This window comes from Asparagus officinalis, chromosome 10 (assembly GCF_001876935.1).
Source record: "Asparagus officinalis chromosome 10, Aspof.V1, whole genome shotgun sequence".
Taxonomy (NCBI): Eukaryota; Viridiplantae; Streptophyta; class Magnoliopsida; order Asparagales; family Asparagaceae; genus Asparagus; species Asparagus officinalis.
Genome location: NC_033803.1, coordinates 25,600,060 through 25,622,610, shown reverse-complemented (window position 1 = coordinate 25,622,610; position 22,551 = coordinate 25,600,060). Strand labels below are relative to the sequence as shown.

At 35.6% G+C, this 22,551-nt stretch overlaps 1 protein-coding gene across 1 annotated transcript in view; it reads left to right on the top strand.

The window, feature by feature from the left end:
- Positions 7-22,551, top strand: part of LOC109825902 — a gene marked incomplete at its 5' end in the record, with an annotated part of 58,859 nt that continues 36,314 nt past the window's right edge. Inside the window, 11 exons of the mRNA XM_020392815.1 lie at positions 7-136; positions 226-290; positions 9,048-9,315; positions 9,516-9,582; positions 9,699-9,852; positions 11,560-11,727; positions 11,796-11,894; positions 12,075-12,281; positions 12,387-12,488; positions 15,532-15,762; positions 21,342-21,425. Of these exons, the coding sequence (XP_020248404.1) occupies positions 7-136; positions 226-290; positions 9,048-9,315; positions 9,516-9,582; positions 9,699-9,852; positions 11,560-11,727; positions 11,796-11,894; positions 12,075-12,281; positions 12,387-12,488; positions 15,532-15,762; positions 21,342-21,425 (1,575 nt within the window). The remainder of the gene's footprint in view (positions 137-225; positions 291-9,047; positions 9,316-9,515; positions 9,583-9,698; positions 9,853-11,559; positions 11,728-11,795; positions 11,895-12,074; positions 12,282-12,386; positions 12,489-15,531; positions 15,763-21,341; positions 21,426-22,551) is intronic.

Below are 22,551 nucleotides of genomic sequence, written 5' to 3'. Positions count from 1 at the left end.
CGCGATCGACGCAAGCTGCTCGAGTTGGTAATCTCGAAAGTCCTACAACGAGGTTCTTCGGGCGATTCCTTCGATTTCTCTGCTGTTGATTTGGACACCATCAGCGTCGATTACGTTCTTGAGTGTGTTCAATCTGGTAGTGATCTTTTATTATTATTGAAGATTTGTTATGTGATGTTGAGTTTTTGGGATTTTGATTAGTTTTGGTATTGTTTGGATTTTTAGGTGGAGGGTTTGATCCCTTGGAGGCATCGAAGAAGTATTATGAAGAGTGGGATTTTCCAATTATGGTAAGTTTAAAGTTGTGATTAGGATGATTACTGGGGTAAGCTACTGATTTGGTGCATTCTGTTCGTTAATGGAATTGTTGATGGCATATTGTAAACGAAGAAGTTTCATCATGTTGGGGCTATGAATTTTAAGCAATTTTCTTCTACTGGCATGACTATGTATAAGGGGGTTGACAATATTTTCCTTATGTTAATTTTCTAAGCTCATTAAAATATGTGACAACCACTACCGAAACTACCTTTCTTGTACTTATCAGAATCTTTGAATCAATTTGTTCATATCTTTTTGAATACTGATCTGAAGTTTTTAACATTTAGACCCACCTTGTTTCTTTTCATCAAATTGCTCCTTTATTATTTGAAAGAAAACCCTCTAAACCACTACCCTAAAATTCGAGGAGATCCTAACTAACCCACATCCTAAAATCAAGAGATCTCAACTCTCTCTCCCCCTGCAAAATATCTCCTCAGACCTCGCCATCTCTTCATTGATGGGGGGGGGGGGGGGGGGCGGGGCTAGAGAGAGAAAGAAGTCTTCTGTTGACAATGACAAGAAGTGGTGGAGTAGGACGGAAATCAGTATCAAGAAGATTTTAATCATTTCGATGAAAGCCAGACAAGTGTTCATTTCTTCCTTTGTTTGAAATTTCTTGAATTTGTGCGCGGCGGAACAGACACAAACGTCGAGAGAGAAGACAACTCAAATCAAACAATAATGACACAAACTCAAACAATAATGGTTTAACGTTGTTTGACAGATTGCCTACGCCCACGGGGCAAGAATGGATGTGTTTCCACTATAGAAAAAGAGAGTACAAAGTAAAGAATACAAGATCACTCAACTAACCTCTCAAACAAATCTCTCAAACTAAACCCTCAAACAAATTGCTTAGAAAGATCTCTTTTTTCTATGCTCAAAATCACCTTCAAACCACCCAATCAATCGATAGAAAACCCTAAAAAACGTGGTTGCTATTTATATCAAACAGCAAACCCAATCAGTGCAGGAAACCAAGCCCAGGCCCAAAACCGCATCGCGGTCGACCGCCGCGCCAGTCGCGGTCGACCGTGGCAAACGACAGAGAACAAAAAATCACTACAGGGTCTCGCGGTCGACCGTCGAACCACTAGCAGTCGACCGTAAAAAAGTCCAAAAACTTTCCTATGTTCGTGCACGTCCGTGGTCGACCGCAGCTCCACTCGCGGTCGACCGTGCAGCATCCAAAATGTTTCCTGCTTCAATTTTCCTGAGCTTCGTCGCCTTCACCTTCAATTCTACAATTCCCCACCTCGGTGAAGTTTTTTCAAAACTAAGCCGACATCAACCAAACTAAATGTCCCACTTGTTGCTTCTAGTACGAAGTAAAACAATTCACGACAACAGACTCAATCCACAAGTCGGGAACCCAAATGAGAATGCGAACAAACTCCAAAACGTCAGTATCAACCCATCAAATTGGCTGCATCATAAATGACTGCTTACGTATTCTCTTGTCAAAGGAATCAAGCTTTCATGTAGTTCCCCAAAAGACCTCCAAAGGCCCTCAATCAAATAGAAAAGTTCTCAACTCTTCACCAATAAAAATACGGCTGAATGCTCTCCAAATAGCCCCAAAGTGAAACAAATCAAACATCTCCACCTGAGGTGAACCAATGGACGTATCCAAATCATATCCACCAGCTGTATTCGAATCAACAAAAGATGCAATATGATCTTGGAGTATGTGGAGTAATCTCCATCCAATGTGGAGTAGCATCACTCTGCACCCGCTGTGATATATCTAAGGTCTGTTCAAAACTCTCTACCTGCTGAGAGTCAATTAGCTCCCTCATCGAAGTTTCAACCAAAGTGACACTACCAGATCAAACATCCAATGGAGTTTTACTTCCTATCGTAACAGTCGACAACCTATGACCAAGATGACCCAAATATGTCGAAACCTCAATATCAGAATCAATGCTCGACATCAAACGCTGGTCCTCCTCCAGCAAGGAACATCTCACCAAATCTACCATCTCATCTCGTTATCCCAAAATTTCCTTTCCACCAAAGTGTCTCAAAATATTGTGAGCTCGGCTCAAATGCAGAAACAGGTCCCTCTGGTACCTCCCACCAAAATAAGAATGAAGTACCTTCATCTTTCTGTCAATCTCACGCTTCTTCAATCTGTTAGAGACTATTGGGACTTTATCCAATCGGGATTTGGTTACAACCCAAGCATGTCTAGAACAGTCACCAACAAAGAAAACTAAACATCTATTACCTCCCAATGATGCCTCCTGGAAGGCCCCCAAACATCCGTGTGAACTCCATCTAAAAGACTTTTAGTTCGGTGAAAGAGGTGCCAAACTTCATCTCGGTCTTCTTGCTCACATCAAAGTATCCACAAGACTTCAAATTACAAGTCTGTGCACCCATCTCCAAATCAATACTAGAATGGCAAAGCCCCAAATATCACAGTCTAGTCGAATCAACAGAAGTCATCAGCTCTCCACGTGTCATCGAACTTCCAATCAAATAGTACAGGTTATTCCTCATGACGCCCTTCATTACAATCAAAGTCTTCCACGATCTCAAGAACCATGTTCTCAACACGAATCTTCAGGCCCTCTCCAACCAAAGCTCCAATTGAGATCAAGTTCTTCCTCAAGAAAGAAACATATTTTACATCATATAACTCCCTACAGTCTCGTCAAACATCTTGATGCGAATTTTTTCTATTTCAAGGATCTGACATGCACGGTTATCTCCCATGTACACTACACCACTATCCAGTTTTTCAAAATTAGAGAACCATTTCCTGCTAGAGCACACATGATAGGTCGTACTACTATTCAACATCCATTCGGATTCCTCCGAATAGCTACCTGTAGGACTGATAGAAAGCGAATAAATAGAAGTATCAGAAATATTACCATCCGATATAACGATGTTTGCTTCTGATGATGGTTCTTTCCTTTTTCCTTCTGCTTATTCTTTATTCATTCGTCGAGCTTTGGACAATCTTTCTTCTAATGATCAGTCTCCTTGCACCAAATACACTGATCTTTTTCAACTGTAGGATGCGCTACTCTAGATTGTGATTTTAATTTTTTCGGTTTGGATTCTTTCCTCTTGCAACTAACGCCTTTGCTACTGTTTCAATTGAAGTCTCCTTATCCTTCTTTCGAAACTGATAATTCACAAGTGCAGCGGTGACCTCACTATATGAAAAAGATGTCTTCTCATTAATAAGAGTAAGGACGAATGTCTCATATTCCTTGTCAGGCAAGGAACTCAACAACAACAACGCATTGTCCTCATCTTTAATCATAACATCTATATTCGTCAAATCCGTAAGAAACTTCGTGTAGTGGTTCATGTGATCATCAATAGAGGTTTCTTTCTTTAATTGGAAGCGATAAAGCCTCCTCTTCAAATGCAAGCGATTCTCCACACTCTTGGTCAAATACTTGCTCTTTCAAATGCAAGCGATTCTCCACACTCTTGGTCAAATACTTGCTCTCAAGGATCTCCTAAATCTTCTTAGCTGAAGTCTCATTGATCACATCATACTTTGGTCAAATACTTGCTCTCAAGGATCTCCTAAATCTTCTTAGCTGAAGTCTCATTGATCACATCATACTTCAAATCTTGAGTCAAACAAGATCTAATCACACCATACGCCGTTCGATTCATCTTCTTTTAAACATTCTCATCAATATCATCTAGCTTGGCATCCAATTTCAAAATATCTTTCAAATTTTGCGCGTTCAGCGCATTCAATACTTCACATTGTCAAAGTTTAAAATTGTTAGTGCCATTAAACTTCTCCATGTCTATCTTCATAGGGTGGTTATTCAAACTTTGGACGGTTTTCAGACCTGAAGTACCCTCCACAACTTCTTTCCCGACCATAATTCCTCGAAGCATCAACAACCAAAGCGGAACAAAAGAAGAATAGATCCAAAAACTAAAAAAGATAGAGTTTTTACTAAAAAGATTCTGCCTTTAACTCCAAACGAAGCCCTAGTCGAACTTCCAAAGGGAGCTACTCCAAATAGCCCAAGCGTAGCGCGAGCTCTGATACTACTTGTTAGTTGTTATGCTCTGATACCACTTGTTGTGCGCGGCGGAACAAACACAAACGCTGAGAGAAAAGGTAACTCAAATCAAATAATAATCACACAAATTCTAACACAAAAGGTTTAACGTGGTTCGACAGATTGCCTACGTCCACGGGGCAAGAAGGGATGAGTTTTCACTATAGAGAAAGAGAGTACAAAGTAGAGATTACGGGGCAAGAAGGGATGAGTTTTCACTATAGAGAAAGAGAGTACAAAGTAGAGATTACAAGATCACTCAACTAACCATGAGTTTTCACTATAGAGAAAGAGAGTACAAAGTAGAGATTACAAGATCACTCAACTAACCTCTCAAATAAATCTCTCAAATCTCTCAAACTAAACCCTCCAACATATTACTCAGAAAGATTTCTCTTTTCTGTACTCAAAATCACATTCAAGCTACCCAATCAATCGATAGAAAACCCTAAAAAACGTGATTGCTATTTATATTAAACAACAAACCCAATCAGTGCAGTAAACCAAGCCCAAGCCCAAAACCGCATCGCGGTCGACCGTCGCGTCAGTCGCAGTCGACCGTGGCAAACGACAGAGAACAAAAAACCACTATAGGGTCTCGTGGTTGATCGCCAAACCACTAGCAGCCGATCGCAAAAAGTCCAAAAACTTTCCTATGTTCGTGCACGTCCGCGATCGACCGCAACTCCACTCGCGGTCGACTGTGCAGCATCCAAAATGTTTTTTGCTTTAATTTTCCTGAGCTTTGTCGCATTCACCTCTAATTCTACGGAATATCCTCATCTATGCCTTCATTTCCTAGTTCTTTATCATTTTCTAGTTCTCTTTAGAATCTGTTCTTATTATTATTCTGCAAGTTTTCTACCCCCCCTCTTATCCATCTATCAAGTTATTTGAATTATCTTTGTGGTTCTCTTATGTTGACCATTTGTCTAATTATGGCTTAAGGACTTAATGGAGAGTCAATCTATATGACATACCCTACAGAACACCAAATGCTTTTCCTGCACGTGTGTTTCTTTTATACGAGGGATCTAGTACTTAATAAGTTCAATTTCCATGTCTACTCCTTGTTGTTAGCTTGTTGGTTTCTTAATGTGTAATAATTAATTATATTATTCAAAGATGTTTTGTATGACTAGAACTTTGCTCTGGACATTTATGAGTAGGGTATATGCATTCATCTTTAGTTAAATTATCCTCAGTGCGGCAAATAGTTGGATTTATACTATCTATTATTTTGGAGTCTAAATTTCCGTGGCTAGATTATTTATTATAAGATATCTCAGGAATCAGATTGAGAACTTGAAGTGATGATAAACATTGATTATTTATTCAAAGATGTTTTGTATTTTCAAATTGTAGAATTAGACTCTAATTGAGAATCTTATTGATAGAGCAACAATTAGTTAGGAGTTTGTGGTAAGAGTGCCTCATTGCTTAGTCGTTAAACGTTGATCCAAGACTTCTTAGGAAGTCAAAGAGTCAAAGAAAAGAATAATCAAATTTCATTTTATGAATATGATGTTTGATTAGCTCGATGATGAATTAAGGATAATCATAATGTGTAAGTTGAAGATTTGTGAATTTAGAAGGGCTCAGATCTGTTATATCTAATATTATCAGTTGAAGATTTGCAATGTCAATCCTTTTTTTTAGATTTAAAAGTTGAGATTATAGACTGAGATTTTATTGGAAACTCTTTAGGCTTCTAGTATATAGAGCTGATAATAATGAGGGTTTGATATGAAAGTGCAAAATTGAAAAATATTGAAAATAATTGAAGATTGATCATGGACATAAGATTCAATTGAAATAATAAAAATATTTTTCTAAAAATAGCTACTGTCGTTAGAAGATGTTGGACAGTGCAAACCTTAGATCAAAGTTCTAAATAATTAATTGCTTACGGGGTTTACATAATAGAAGTGTTTAGATAAGGCATTAGGAGCAAACTTTTTTATGATATGGAGAGTATAAACAATTATTTTTTATGATATAGAAGTTTAAAGAGTATCATGATATCGTGATTAGATTAGAACCTGGTTTATAAATAGCATGATTATGACGACCCAGAACAGAGTGTGGACGTCTTCTTCCTTGGTTATTAATCTCTTATCGTTCATCTCTTTTATATATAAACAGTTCATATGTCACATACTAGAATACATGTTACTCATCTTTGAGAAATGAGTTCTTTTACTCTAGTATCTTAGGGGACTTTGTACTTTGTTTAACGTGCATGACATACTGAAACTTTTGACTTATCACCTAGTGACATCTTATAGGACCGGCTGTGCATGAAGATGACCCCCGTTAAAAATTATGATTCATAAATGTGTTATCATAGCATGATTACTTCCTCGACATCGATATCCTGGTGTGAGGTTTTCCTTGCCAGTTATTACTATAGCATCAACTAGATGACACACCTCTCTTTCTTAGACATGTTCTGGACCACAGTTATTTTTCATAGTTTTGCGGAAGCCATTCCACGGTAATTTCGTGGTTTGTGCATAATGTTTCATGCACAGTCACTTTAATAAATTGATCAATACGAGGTTTAATAAATGAGAATTAGCACTGTTATAAATAACGGTAAATAGCTCCACAATAGCGGCGCTAATAGCGTTAGCGGTCCCTTTCCGCTACGCTATCGCTCAATAGCGGTGATATACTACGGAATATGCACTTTCCGCTCACAAAAGCGGCCAATAGTGCGCCATAGAGGTAAATAGCGGACGATTGCTGGCAAAATCCGCTTTTTGACCGATATTTAAAAGTGGTTTGAGGTGTAGTTTTTTAAAATTAAGCCCAACCCGCAACCACTGCATCCCACCGCCTTCCGTGATTTCTAACATATTCTCGCTACCTCCCACAGCCTCCGGCACCTCCCTTGACACTTCCTCTCACCTCCTCTCGTTGTGAGCTCCTCCTGCTGTAGTTTTCTCACCGCTCAGCTCATCTTCTCGAAGACAACGACTCTTTGACTCCTTCTCTATTCATCTTCGTATTATATGACAGTTACATGTCTATTTCATGTTTATGATCTTTTTAAATCATCAAATATGCACTTTTAAATATTTTAGATTTTTTTTTATAAATTTTCTTATTTTTTTTGAATATTTATACATATCTAAACTAGATCGCTGTTTGACTTTGTGCTTTTTACCGCTATTTTACCACAATAGCCCCAAATAGCCTTAGCGATGCCTCACAGTTATGCGACACTATTCGTTATCGATAACCTTGGGAATTAGATGGTGAATACAAGGTATATATTAGTGGTTTATGCGCATACCTAATATTTTGAGTTATATATATTCAGGGCTAAGGGCCAATACCTGACTTGAAGCCGTATTCCCAGGACGTGTTACAGGAAACTGACTTATATACATGGAATTATTCACCTCTAGTTCAAATAACATGAATAAAATATTATATTTAATTATCGTGATAGTTTTCTTCGGAGTGTCCATATTTGGAAGGTGTAGATGTAGTTTTTCCTTTACATGTTCTACTCATATCTTTTTATAGTGTAAGTTAATTTGCATATCTTAGTTATAATTCCCGTCTCGCACATTAAAGCTAGTATCTATTCTTATACATAGCTCTTTGTCTTATGAATTTCCCACTATCACATAATCTCGTCATTTCTCATGCTAGTTAGTGTATCTTGAACTAATTTTACTTTTACTGGTAGTTCATGCATATTGTTCGCATACATTTTCTTGTTCAATATATTTTCTTTGGAACACTTGTTGGATTGCTCTGACAATCCTGGAATTGTCCTCTAGCTTTTAGGTGATGGCATATTACATGAATGGACCAGGTTATGTAGATGGACTAATTGAGGATGTAGTTTACAGATAAAATTCAGATACTTGATAGTTGGTGCAGTGAGTTTTGTATTAATTGAGTTGGTGTTGCTAGTGAGAGATCTGTACTTTAGGATTTCTATATATTTTATTGAAGAGAGTTCATTATTTGATGTCGAAATTTTTTTTGGTTTCATTATTGAGGATATTTGGTAATAGAATATTTTTTATTTGCTAGTCTAGAGGCGTGAATGAAGCTACAAGAGAGGTTTCTCTCTCTGTAGTTGCATCGCCGACCGAGTCATGTGCCCTCCATTTGCGAAATTTTGGGACCCGGGCATGATACTTCTAAAATGAAGATGTATGAAGTCTATTCTTCCATTTGTAAATGTTTCTTTATATATGTTCATTCATGTTATGCTTGCTAGATGTTTAACATATTTCATAGTTGAATGATAACGGTCTCTAACTTGATATTCTTCTTGATTCTTTGCCTTTTTTAGTTTAATATATAAGTGTGTGTGTGCGTGCGCGGGTGCGTGTGTGTACATCCATACATAAACATATATACTTACATATTTGTTGTTATAACTTGCTCAAGTTCTTTTTGAATGAAATTCCTTCTTGTTTTCTTTACTAGTTTATATCATGGTTATGGTACTTCCATCTTTGCAACCTTATTTCGTTGAAATTTTTTCTTTTCATCCTCATCACACACTTTAGAAGGTTGTTAATGTTGTACAAATGTGAAAATAGGTTTGTACATTCCTTAAGTTGTGAGTATATAAAGAATACTTCTAAAATTGGTCGATACTATTCTCTCCAACACTTATATTCCTACTTATTTTTGTGGCAGATGAATTCATCATCTGGAAATTCTTTCTTTCTTCATTCAAAACCAGAGTTGTCTGGATCTCCTCCTCGAAGGGCTCCCCCTCAGATTGGGGTCCCAGAAACATTTAATCACTCATGCAGAACAGAACGAACATCAGATTTAGCTGACAGAGAGATAGGAAAATCTGGAATTGAAATTGTTAATGGAGATTTTGGTGCAATTATTGAACCTCGTCAACTAGTTAAAGATGTGAATATACTCTCTTTAGGCTTACCAGCCTTGAGAACAGGTAATTCCTCCTTATTGTTGTTCTTTTGGGCTTGTGAATAAGCTTTCATACCAGATATGTGCATGAGGGTGTAGATGTTTATGTTTGCAAATTAACATGCTATTCTTTGAACCAATTACTCTTGTACAACTGAAAAAAGAAAAGAAATAAAAACCCATATTGTCCCATGTAACTGATCAATAATTTTAGGATTTTTTAAGGGTTATCTGATGATGATATGCGAGAAACAGCCTATGAGGTGCTTCTTGGTTCTTTGATACTCTCTGGGTATGTCTCTCTACCCCAGCCCCACTCACATACACAAACACAAGCTTGCACCACACATTCAAATGCATGCTTGGGTACTTTCCTTACTCCCTCAGCTGCGTTCTAAATCTCTGCAGAAGGGTTCTGATACCTCGCTTTGAAGAGAAAAAGAAAGAAAAGAAGTCCAGATTAACTGTGGGCATAAGGTCTAAGAAAGATGACTCAAGTTCACGTGAACAGTCTGAAGATGATCATTCTGACCTGCTAGATGTCATCCGTGGGCAAATGGAGGCAAGTTTTGTTACATTTAAAATTTTATATTATAAATAATATGCTTGTATTCTGAGGTTTTTCCTTTACTTCCAGTTCCCCTGTTGTTAGTTAGTAAACGCTGAGAACGAAATATACTCTTGGGTAACTGAGTTTCCAAAGCTTGAATAGTGTGAAGTTTCAGATCCTTACGATATCATTGCAAAATTAAGACTGCACAATTCTACACATATGTTTTCTTGCAAACAATTTAGAATCAATTTTTATTCACTTGACTACTCAAAATTTGCTGCTTTTTCACTTGGTTTCTAAACAAACTTTTTTTCATAACACAAAATTTGGTTGCTTTTGAATTGTTCTGTTTGTTTTCGTAATGAGACTATTATATTTCTGCAATGGAAGTTTCTTTTGACTGCATCAACATGCCCAGTTAAGAAGTTGTCATCGACTGTCATTTTCATGGAGAGACTGTATGGACTGGAGCTTTAGTTTGCTTGTGGGAGATAGGTGGCATGTGGATATCAATTTAGACGTATTTAACAAGTATTTAGTCAGATGAAGCTAACAGTAACTTCTCCAATCGATTTCTTTCATTCATAATAGTGTCCAATTCCTTCTATTTATCAGTAATCACATAGTATATCCATTGTATTTGCTTAGTATATCTATTGTATTTGCTGTAGAATTAATGGAAACATGTGAACATTTCTCTGTGGACAAAGTGGTCATTGAATGAGAATTGGATGGTAGGACCGTAGGATTTTGCTTTTACTGAAAGATATTATTTTCGGCAAAACCCTTTAATTTGAAACAAGGAGAGTTACTTTTTTCCAGTTATTGATTCCGCTCATTCCAGTACAGGTGCTGGTTACAAATTTCTAACACAGTCCGAAAGCTTAGTTGTGTCCAGTTTTCTTGCTCAAATTCCATGAAATTATTAACAAACAGTAGCTCATTTAGTATACTTCAAATCGGTCCATTCTTTTTAATTATTTTTATTGGAAATGGTTTATCTCGGAAACAGCCTTTCCGCATGCGGGGTAAGGCTGAGTACATCTAATTCTCCCCAGAACCCATAGTGGTGGGAATCTCATGCACCGGGCCACCCTTTTTTATGATTTATCGACTGTTTGTGTCAAGCATTAGTCATGCCTTATTAAACTTGGCTTTGAAATTTACAAGTGTTGGTTATGGACATGAGCTTTTTGTCCTTTCCAATAAAATTCTGTAGCAATCAGACTATGTTTTTTTAACCTTACATGGCAACTGAACATCAAGGGCACTCTGTCACTGTACCAGGATTTCCTAGCCTTTCTATTCTTGTAAAACCCTGCATGAATTTGTAGCTCTTTCCAACTATCTCATAACTGAATTCTGCTTTCGTCCTTTTCAGGATTCTTTATCTTTTTTCTTTTTTCCATTTTTAATCCGAACTCGTTAAAGACCCCACTTTTCAATCGTGTTAGAATTGAGTAATGGAGTAACTGGCTTGCTTTTCTTACTTGTGGATTGTCTTTGATTCATGGAGACTTCCTTGTGGTATCTCAGGAAAAAAAACTGTATTTTATTCCAAGATAGCTGAAAATTTTTTGTGGCATTTCTGCCTGGACTAGTTCTGTAGATTTCTCATGGTTTCCTTTGCTTAGTTTTGTTTTTCTATTTTGTACTTACCTCTATCTCATGTAACATTTTTGTTCTGTTCTGAGAAATCATTTATCTTCCTTTCAGATTTCCGAAACAATGGACGCATGTATCAAGCATGGTTTGAGGCTCTTCTGTGCAAATATCAGGAATGGCCGGACCGATGTCCCTCAAATAGCACTGGAGCTGTTAGATTCCATTTGCAAGTCCCATTTTCCTAACCAAAGGTCATACACACATTGGCTAAAGAGACAGGTGACTCCTAATTGTTTATCATTTGTTCCGTGTCATTAATGCTTGCTTATGCATCATACATTCTTCAGGCAAATATTCTTGAAGAACTACTTTCTGGCTCTGATACATTTGTTGCTGATGAACATACGGTGCTATCCTCACTTCTCGCACAACTCAAAAATGTGGAGGCATGCTCTTGCTTTTGTTTCTTGAATACTTGAAGTTTTATAGTGGTTTTCTGCTGCTATGCCTTTGAATATAAATAACCTTTCTGCTTGGTTGCCAAGAAATTCTTATTATGACACTGTTGAGGAGCTCACTTGTACTTTCTCTCTAGGTTATAATTCATTGTTCTTATGTGGTACCAGGAATGGGAAAGCATTTGTCCTGATGAGCATGCTGAGATTCTATCATGTGTGAAAGGATTTGCTTCACGTCTTTCAAGCAGTCCTCCGAAATTTGGAATTCCAAATGAATGTTATTATTGGACGCATAGTTACCACTTCAACATAAAGCTATATGAAAAATTACTTAACATTGTTTTTGATGTTCTAGAAGATGGTCAGATAGTCGAGGTATGTTAATTTACTTTTTCTTTCCTATGGCTTATAATTGTTGCAGAAACAAAGAAACACAAGCTTTATTTTTCCAGTTTAACTGTGGTTTGAAATCTTTTTTAGGAAGCAGAAGATATTCTCAAGATCCTTCAATTGACTTGGCCGGTATTGGGTGTTACTCAGAAGATGCACAATGCTTTATACGGTTGGTTGCTTTTCCAGAAGGTATGCTTCTATTTGCCTAAAGCACTCAGAGATACCGTCTTTTTTTGGCATAAGCAATGATACGGAAATCTGTGTTGTGAAAATCTTGAAACTATTGGAGATATGAGAAAATTAGAGGAACATGGAAAGTGAACTAAAATTTTAGGGCTGGGATTGAGTTTTGAGCTAACGGAATGTTTATCAAGGAAAAGAGTTAATTTCAAAAAAGTAACATTCAAACTATTTGTATTATATAATTATATTGAAGAATTATCTAGTAATTTTTGAATAATTGGAAGAATCTAGTGGTGTGTAAATGTCATTTTATATTACTTGCAACAGTTCAAAGTCCATGTTTATAAATATAAAATATTTTTGAAACTTGCAAAATATGTGATTAAGCAATTGGCTACGAGCTGTTCTCTTGGACAGTTATTTTAAATTGCTAATATGTAATATTGGCCTATGTAATAAAAATCCATATGCTCTAATTGGGTAAATTGGATTTGCTGACTGGTAGAGCTCTGTTACATTTCTTCCTCGGCAGTCGCTATATTTCATATCATGAATTATGTTTTTTCTTTCTTATATATGACTAATCCAAGACACATGTTCTTTTAATTTTTGCCAAGTAGAGAAATAGAAAAAGGTCAAGATATTATTTATTTAACCTTAACCTCTCTTAAATAGAAATTAGGAGGGTATTAAAAAATAGGTTTGAGATAAAATTATATCCAATCATATCTCCCAATATCTCAACAATATCTCATAATATATTCCTTAACGCTCCCCTTTAAATTGGAGCATGTATATCATACATGTCCAGCTTGTTACAAATAAAGTGCACACACTCGAATTTGTGACCATGCTTCAAAAAAAAGTCAAAGTAGTCTTGATAATCTTATTTTTCACTTGGATGTCTTCAACTCAGCTGATCCCCTCTAGGGCCTCACCGATCAAATGATCCTTGAAGGATCCAACAATAAATGATCCTTTCCAGAATCCAACAAATGATCCATCCTTGAAGGATCCAACAACAAATGACCCTTCGTTGAAAGATCCAACAACAACTGATTCTTTTATAAGGATCTGACAAACAAATGATACTTCTTTGAAGGATCTAACAACAAATGATCCTTTTTTAAGGATCTAACAACAAATGACCCTTCGTTGAAAGATCCAACAACAAATGATCCTTTTTAAAGGATTTGGCAAACAAATGATACTTTATTGAAGGATCTAACAATAAATGATCCTTTTTAAGGATCTGACAGTCAAATGATCTAAGAGGTGGAGTTGACTTTGGCTCGAGCAAAGATGAATGAGGTCAACGAGGCACATGTCAATGTGGGCAGATGAGAGCATAGTCGGCTCTGATTGGAGTGGATGGTGAAAACTAATCTATGGGTGAACAGTAATCTGCAGATATCAACAGTATTGGTGTATGGATGAGAAACAACTGACGGATGTGAGCCTCGATTGATGGACAATTGCTGATGAGCAATAGTTGATAAAACAGTAGCCGATGGACTACAATTCGATGTCGATGCCGCTGACGGGAAGCACGAAGTTTTCGACAAAAACCGCACCGTCGGCTCGATGCAGACGATGAAGAAAGAGGTCTCTCTAGGATCAAGAGGATGGCTCTGATATGATGTAGAGAAATAGAAAAAGCCCAAGATTTATTCATCTAGCACTAACCTCTCTTAAATAGAAGTTAGGAGGATATTATAAAAATAGGTATGGGATAAAATTATATCCAATAACATCTCCCAATATCTCAACAGTGTCTCATAATATATTACTTAACAAGCCAATAGTAATAGTTGGAAATGGACTTATACGAGATCCTTTAGAAGAAAATGCATTTCAGACTTCCTCGAGAAAAATTATGGTGTTTCAAAAACCTATGTTTTCTGTAGAGGCATCTTTCTTTGTTAATTTATTTTTGTTTGTTACATTGATTGGTGATAAGGGAGAAGAAGAAATCGCCACCCCACCCCACCCACCACCAGGGGAAAGAAAAAACACACACATTGAAAAAAGTTGGATTCTTAAAATACTAGCCTGTAATATCGGTAAATGAGCTTGGAAGATGAGGAAAAAAATATTAGGTAAAATGGTCCGTGGTCAAATATTATTCTGAATGATATAATATCATAGTGGAAAAGTATTTAATGTCAAAAATTGAGAAGTAGTGAGGTTTCTATATAAAGCAATGCTTACTCTGAATAATTTGCTAGCAGTACAATCTTGATTACTAGCTGTTAACTCATCTACAGTAAGTGAAAAGGAATCTAGGGATGAGGGAAACCTCGGTGAAGTTTCACCATACTTGGCAGTTGATTGGCTTGCCATAGTTGTTGATTATCGTGATTATCTTTTCCATGTGCCCCAATTCGTTCACTTGTTCTGTCTGTAACTTTTACCCTGCACAAGGCTTCAGACTATTTCTTTAATTAGAAAACTGTCGTGTATTTCTTGAATATTGTGACTTATCTGCAGCCTTTCTTTTCTCTGAGTAAGCTATACACAAGTCTGTGAACCTCTCCTCTACGCTTCTAGCTTCACAGACCAATTTCCCTATTTCTTTATCTTTGCCACTTTACTTTTGTTGTCATAAACATTTATGTTTACAAATGTTTATATTGAATATCCAAGGAAAAGAATATATTTTGTGATTTCCCTTGTTTCTTTTGAATATAACAATTTGAATTTCTTCATCTTATTCTACGATATCTTGAGTGCATTAGTCAATTTGCAAAAGTAATCCTCTATATTTAATGATGGAATGATATATAAAGATTTGCCCCGCACAAGTTTGTTTTGCATAAGCTTTAAGTACAACTTTCACCTAAGTCTATGTGCATATACTTGGTGCAAACTTTAACATCAATACTCCTGTTTTGGGTTCATTATTCATTATTTGCCGAATTGGATTAATTAGTTGCTAATCCTAGGCTTGCTACCTTCATCACAATAAGATATATATGACACTATTTACTATATTTATTAGCAATTGGCGCAAAAGAATACTTCTAATTGGTGATGATTTTTTCTGTAGTTTGTTTTGACAGGTGAACATGCGTTGTTAAAATATGCTGTATTCAAGGTGCAGAAAATTTTATCAAATAAAGATGATGGTGGAAGTGAAGAAGCTTACATTAACAGTCTGATTTGTTCAATTGAAGTCTGTGGTAGTAGTAGGAATCTGAAGTTGGTGGATTCTGTTCTCCTCAATATCTTTGCATGGTGCAGTTTTCAACTGGAAGATTATCATCTACATTTTGATCAGGTATATCTTTCCTAATTGTTATTTGTGCTATTACTTTCATTATCTGATGCTGATATCCATCTGCCCTAAGTTAATACGTGATGCACACAAACCTTAATATTTCCATATATGTTCTAAATGATGCCATGTTTGTACCTGGCATGGTTTCGGATTTGGCATATGTTTGATTTTGTTATGGCGTTTTTGTTATGTTGACATCACTCAGATGTGTGAAGGGGAACTCAATGCATTTGAGGCAAGGGAAATATCTTATTTTGTTAATGATAGGCCTATCCATAATTCTTTTGTGTATGCAAAGCGTCGTTGTAGGCAATCCAGGCCAGACAGATTGCTGTTGTAGGCAGTCTAGATCGTTGTAGATAGTCTAGTTGTCAATATAGGGGGTGGTGTTGCCTAATTTTTATGCATAAAACTAATTCTAAAGATATTGCATATTCAGTACAAACTCCTCCATTGGATTATGTGCATGATAGCAGTTACGTAAATTATTGAATATATACCGCTTGTTGAGCATGTTGAAAGCTCACTCCAATTATACACAATTTTTCATATTATCATGTCTTGTAGGATATACTCCAATGCTCTTTTAGGACGTGAGTCAAATAGTTGGACGGACACTAGTGTATATCGATGCATATAAGTTTAGATATTGGAGTTAGGCTTTGCAAATCCTCTGATAAGAGATTTGTGTCCGGTTGTCACATACCTTGATTTTGTTATAATTGATTAATATTATTGTTGGTTCGGGGCATAACAAAATATTTTTTGGTTTCTTGGAACCAAAGAAGATGCACTTTTTCCTGAGAAAAGAACAGCTGGGCCAAAGATGCATATAATGCATCACAAAACAATTAATTGATTGTCGCTTACTCCGACATGCATCCTCAGTAGTTGGTTTTGCATGAAGTTAATGAGATTCGGTTTGTTCATAATTTCTCAAATACCATTAAGAATCTGCTGGTGGTTGGTGCCATATGCATCTGCAAGTGTCACCTTCTATTAAGGCACGCTCATAACCGTGTATTTTTTGCTCTTAATTTTCTAGTCCATGCCTGCACTTGATACACTGAATTCTTATCTTTCTACCACATAGTTATGTTTCAAAGTTGTTGAATTTGATGGAGGACATATCAATATCTGCTCATGACAAAGATTTGATGAAGATTTTATTAGGATTTGATCTTAGTCTTTGCAATCTTTTATTTAAGCTAGGATTTCTTTAGGATTTGATTATATGATATCTTCTTCTAGTCTAGTTAAGATTTTATTTAATTGTTTCTTTTAATTTTTGGTTGGTTTTGGTTTGATTATGATTTTAATTTGCTTTCTTAAATGTTTAGATTTTTTTTGGTATAAATAAGGTGTATCCTTCATGAGGAAAGAGACAATGATGAATAAAATAAAACGTTCTTGAGATGTGAAATCTTTTATCAAGCATATGAATTGCTTATTGGCTATGGAGCCCTTACATGTGAAGCATATAGTTATGTTTCAAAGTTGTTGAATTTGATGGAGGACATATCAATATCTGTTCATGACAAAGATTTGATGAAGATTTTATTAGGATTTGATCTTAGTCTTTGCAATCTTTTATTTAAGCTAGAATTTCTTTAGGATTTGATTATGATATCTCCTTCTAGTCTAGTTAAAATTTTATTTAATTGTTTCTTTTAATTTTTGGTTGGTTTTGGCTTGATTATGATTTTAATTTGCTTCCTTAAATGTTTAGATTTTTTTGTATAAATAAGGTGTATCCTTCATGAGGAAAGAGACAATGATGAATAAAATAAAATGTTCTTGAGACGTGAAATCTTTTATCAAGCATATGAATTGCTTATTGGCTGTGGAGCCCTTACATGTGAAACATATTCTTTAGTTGAGTGTGAAACCCTTGGGTGTGAAGCATATTTTCCAGTGGGGTGTCAAGTTCTTAGGCGTAAAGGTTATTATCTAGTGGGGTGTGAAGCCTTCGCGTGTGAAGCCTATTTATCTAAATCCTATCTTTTGTTCTAGCTTTCACCTCGGAGCCCTCGCTGTGTAGTACTGTGTCATGCACGCATCGTGTGCATTGAAAGACAAGGTTTTGTGAATTGTGAGATGCTGATAAAAATTTTGACAATTATTTTTAATACATTTTTTATTCTTATCGTCAATTATTAAATTGTTGCTAGCACTTTCTTCGCACCAATGTGTATTGTTCATGCACGTATCGCATTGCACAAGGAGTACTAGTGTTATTCCTCTATGATTATAACCAGTGATGTAGGACGATTGTGGATCATTAATTTTGGACTACTAGGATTTCTTAAGATCTATCTGTTTTAGCAATACTTTTTGCAATCTTTATTTTAGGTGGAATTTCTTGAGGATTTCATGGTAGGATCTTCATGATCTTCTAGATTTTACTTTGTAAGAGAGGTTATTTTGTTTCCTTAGAATTGAATGGTAGGATCTGATTTGATTTTAGCTTGTTTCCTTATATATTATCTTTTGTTTTCTTCAAATGAAGATGTAAGCCTTATTGAGAAGACGAACTTCATTAAATAAAATTTCTGATTTCTAAAGTTGCATGTGAATTGTGAGGCCACGAGTGTGAGGCCCTGGGTGAGATCCCTTTCATTTTAGTCCCCTTTAAATCTCAGTCTTTGAATCCATCTCCTCTTCAAATTTGCCCTCCAATCAATCAAAACCCTAATCCTCAAAAGGATGCTAAAAAAAGTAAGGGTACTGTTCAAGGATAAACAGTACTCTGCGTACTGTTCATCTACGTGAATAGTATCTTCGTTACTCCTCATTCGTCCTCTCTGTTAGACCCTAATGTCACTAGGAAAGAACCCTAAAGGGGAGAGAGGTGAATAGGGTCTTATGCTAATCTAATCCGATTTAATACCAATTAAAATTAATTAACTAATATCCTAGCAAATATGATATACTACAAGATATATACAAGGATAAGCAATATAAACAAGAGTGAAATAAATAAAAACAAACAAGAGTGATAGTGCGCGAATAAACCAACACAAACATAAGCAAATGATCACGGTGTTCGGACCTTCCGTCCTACGTCTCTGCTCCCCACTCTCGGAGAGACATCCACTATCACACCGGGTTTTCAACGCTCACCTGAAAATGTTTACACCACATAATATCAGTTTTCAAGCTCACCGAAAACTTTACAATCAACACTCTTGCAATCCCACTCTACACCTTCTAAGTATTGGTCTCTAGCCCGTGTCTCCCTCAAGTGCTCGGATTTACAACCTCTCTCTAGGTTTTACTACCGACGTCACTCCTCTTGGGACGATCCCGTCTCTCACCACACACTCCTCTCGGTGTACAAGTGTATTACAAAGTGTTCTCACAAATAATGTTCAACAACAAATGAATGTTCTCTATACAAGGTGAGAACTCAATTAAGCCCAACTCTATGTTACAATCACACAATCCTAAATATACTATGTATGAGAATACTAAAAGCTCAATGTGGGTGTGTGTAACAAAGAGATTTAATAAATTCAAAATCAAACTAAATATAAACTCTAGCTTAATAAAATGATAAACAACAAGTATAAAAAATGTAAAGCTAGATTGAGTTTAGAAACATTTCTCTAAAGATGACAAGAGAGAGGGAGAAGAGTGAATGTTCAAACACCAAAGGATGATCTCCTCTAGTTCTTGTGAAATTTTTTTTACAAACTTGAAACTTTTAAACACACTTAAAAACAAATTAAACTCTTGTAAACTTGTTTTAAAAGACTTCTTGATTACTTCAGAATGTTAGAGGGCAATGGGGTATATATAGGATCATAAGACAAACCCCCAAGACCCAAGAAAACCAAGCAAAATGATAAAATAACGGAAACATAAAAATCTAAAAAACTAGCCGTTATGATGTCGTTAGTCGACTGATACTGTTTTTCAGTCGTCTGATGAGCTGACCGTTACAGGCCAGCAACACCTCATCAACTGATGAACATGTCAGTCGACCGATGACCTCGTCAGTCGACTTGACTAACATAAAAACAGATAGTTTTGATTATTCCAGGCGTTTTTTTCAGTCGATTAAATCCATGTATCAATCAACTAATAACACATTATCAGCCTGATTTGAATAGTAAAACTGATTTTTAAAGAGCCTTTAAAAATAGCAAATAAATTCTAAAAAATTATAAAACTTTGGGGAATACTTGAAAACATGATAATAAACATGTTACAAAAAGTATTTTTAGAATTGCACTTCCCAAATGAGAAATCTCTTCATTTTGCAAAAAAGATCCAAAACATGAAAACTAAACAAGATATGTTTTTGACATTTTGACTTGAACAATATTTTAAAACCTTATAAAATGATTTTATAGACTTAACATAAATATAAATTGTTGTTGTTAAGTCTATAAACAAGAAATACAATATTTTCTCAAAATTATATATTTTATTCATTCTTTCAAAACCAATGAACATGAATTCATACCAAGCACATATAAACATGAAAAAAATATATTTTCCAATTATATTCATTTGTTTCATATTTAAACTAGAAAACCATAAAGCCAAAATGTGTGTGTGTGTATATATATATATATAGAGCAAGACTCCTATCAACTTAAGTTGATGTCCACCAAAGTTTCTAGCCACACACATATTAATATAAAACACCTTTTTATATAATACATGGATCCCTAGGCAATATGAGTGGTTAAAAACTTTGGTATATATATATATACATAGAAACCTAGAAACCAATAAAATGTGTGTGTATATGATATTAAGCTTTAAAGTATCTACACACAAGTACAAAACCTAAACTATAAAAACTATACCCAAGCTCTTGATCTTCGATGAAGCTCTTGGTAAACTTGCGGATGAAGCTTGATCTCAAATCTTTAACTTGAATGTATTGGCTTCATTCCACTATTCTTTCCATCCTCCAATGGATGTGATCGTGAAAGCTCTAGTCCATCCAACCTCCAACACATTGTTTGCCTAGAATAAATAAGAAAACACAAACACTAAACAAACAATATTAGTTGTAAATTGTTTGTTAAAAACATCATCAAAACAAAAAGGTCAACACTCTCCTCTATATCCATTCCTTTGCGCCTCTCCATCTATTAGATCCAACTGGCCCTAGCTTCAGTGAGCCCCTATGAGCTCTCGTGATCTGATCGAGTATCACCATCGCAGGATATACTCCTGGCAATCCTCAATGCGTTATGATCTCTTTGCCAAGGCCTTACTACACAGCTATGGAAAGTTATCAAACTCTTAAAAATCTACTCGCTCTTTTTATATCCTGTTCAGATTTGAGTACCTGCCCAATTTCACAGTATCAAGAACATCGTACTTTCCAATTGGATCTGGATTCGCGTCGAAGGCATCACATTCCAGATTCTCATTTCGTTTGTGAATCTTTTAAAATAAAATTCATATAGTAGGCTTTATTATCCACTTGCTAACTAAGCACAAAATAATACTCTGTTTGACATAATATATCGTATTGTTTTTTCTTCTCTTTCCTTCTTGGAATATAATTATCATTGTGATTTCTTATAGCTTTAATATCTGTATTGCTTGTTCAGGACAGATTTCATACTCTTGAAAGAGTCCTGACAATGGCCATACTTACTGGATCAAGTTTTCTGGATGAATATGGAGAAAACCAGGTTAGATATCCACTTTCTGTATAACTTTCTTTACTAATGTAAAATAACTCACCTAACACTGTATTATATTTTTAGGTTTAGCAAAAAACAGAAAAGAAATCTCTTGCTGTCCTCTCCAGTTGCATATTCTCAATGTTTCATTGTTTCTTCCATTAGGAAGATGTAGCCATATACCATTCCTATACAATAATTGTACTAGGATACTTCATGGATAATTTTTGGACATAGTTCTATGCCATCTGAAAATACATGCATCCTAGATCTATCAAATATCTATTGAAACTAAGTAGTCAGAAATCTGATGCAGAATGATAGTGATTAAGTTCACATGTGATTTTTCTTGTTGATGCATTTATGTAATTTGTCCATTTTATTAATAAGTAAGATTATTCACATAACTGTCATCTTATGTATGTACTTGGAAACATGTTATATTGTCCGATATGCTGTTTCTAAACCATTGAAATTTTGCATATTCATGTTACACAGATATAGCATTACTTTTCACAGGCATATAATTTTATTATTGCCATACTTAGGGCACATATCTTTCCTGAATTTCAGGATTTTCCATAGTTGTGTATCCGTATTGTGTAATGTTATGCATATCCATTCCAGCACAACCTAAGCGTATTAGATCTTACGTTTTTTTGATGTAATTTTCGTATACTACTGGTTATCCTTGCTGAATTATTTAGCACTGACTTTTTTATGTTTCAAAGAAGCACAAGTTTCTTAATATTTTTCTTATCATCTGTCTCTTTAGTACTTGTTTCTCGTTAATAATGTGAACATAAAATCATTTGCTTGTATTGATGTCTGGATCACCAACTGTCCTGAATTGAAATCCGGAGAGAAGACACTGTGTTTTGAACATCTAGAAGGCATACAATTACAAATGGCCTTACCTAGCATAGTGAAACAAAACACCTTGATTCTTAAAAAAGTTTGGCTGTGGTCTTCTACCTCAATTCTATCTCAACACATTATGTTGAGCATTGTCAATTTTAGAGCAGAAAAGTAATGGTGGTATAAATCCTTCTCAACTTATCAGCATAAAGAATACTTATTCAGCAGTCCTTCCCTCTATCTTAGAACCACGACAAATGGATACATCCTAGCATGT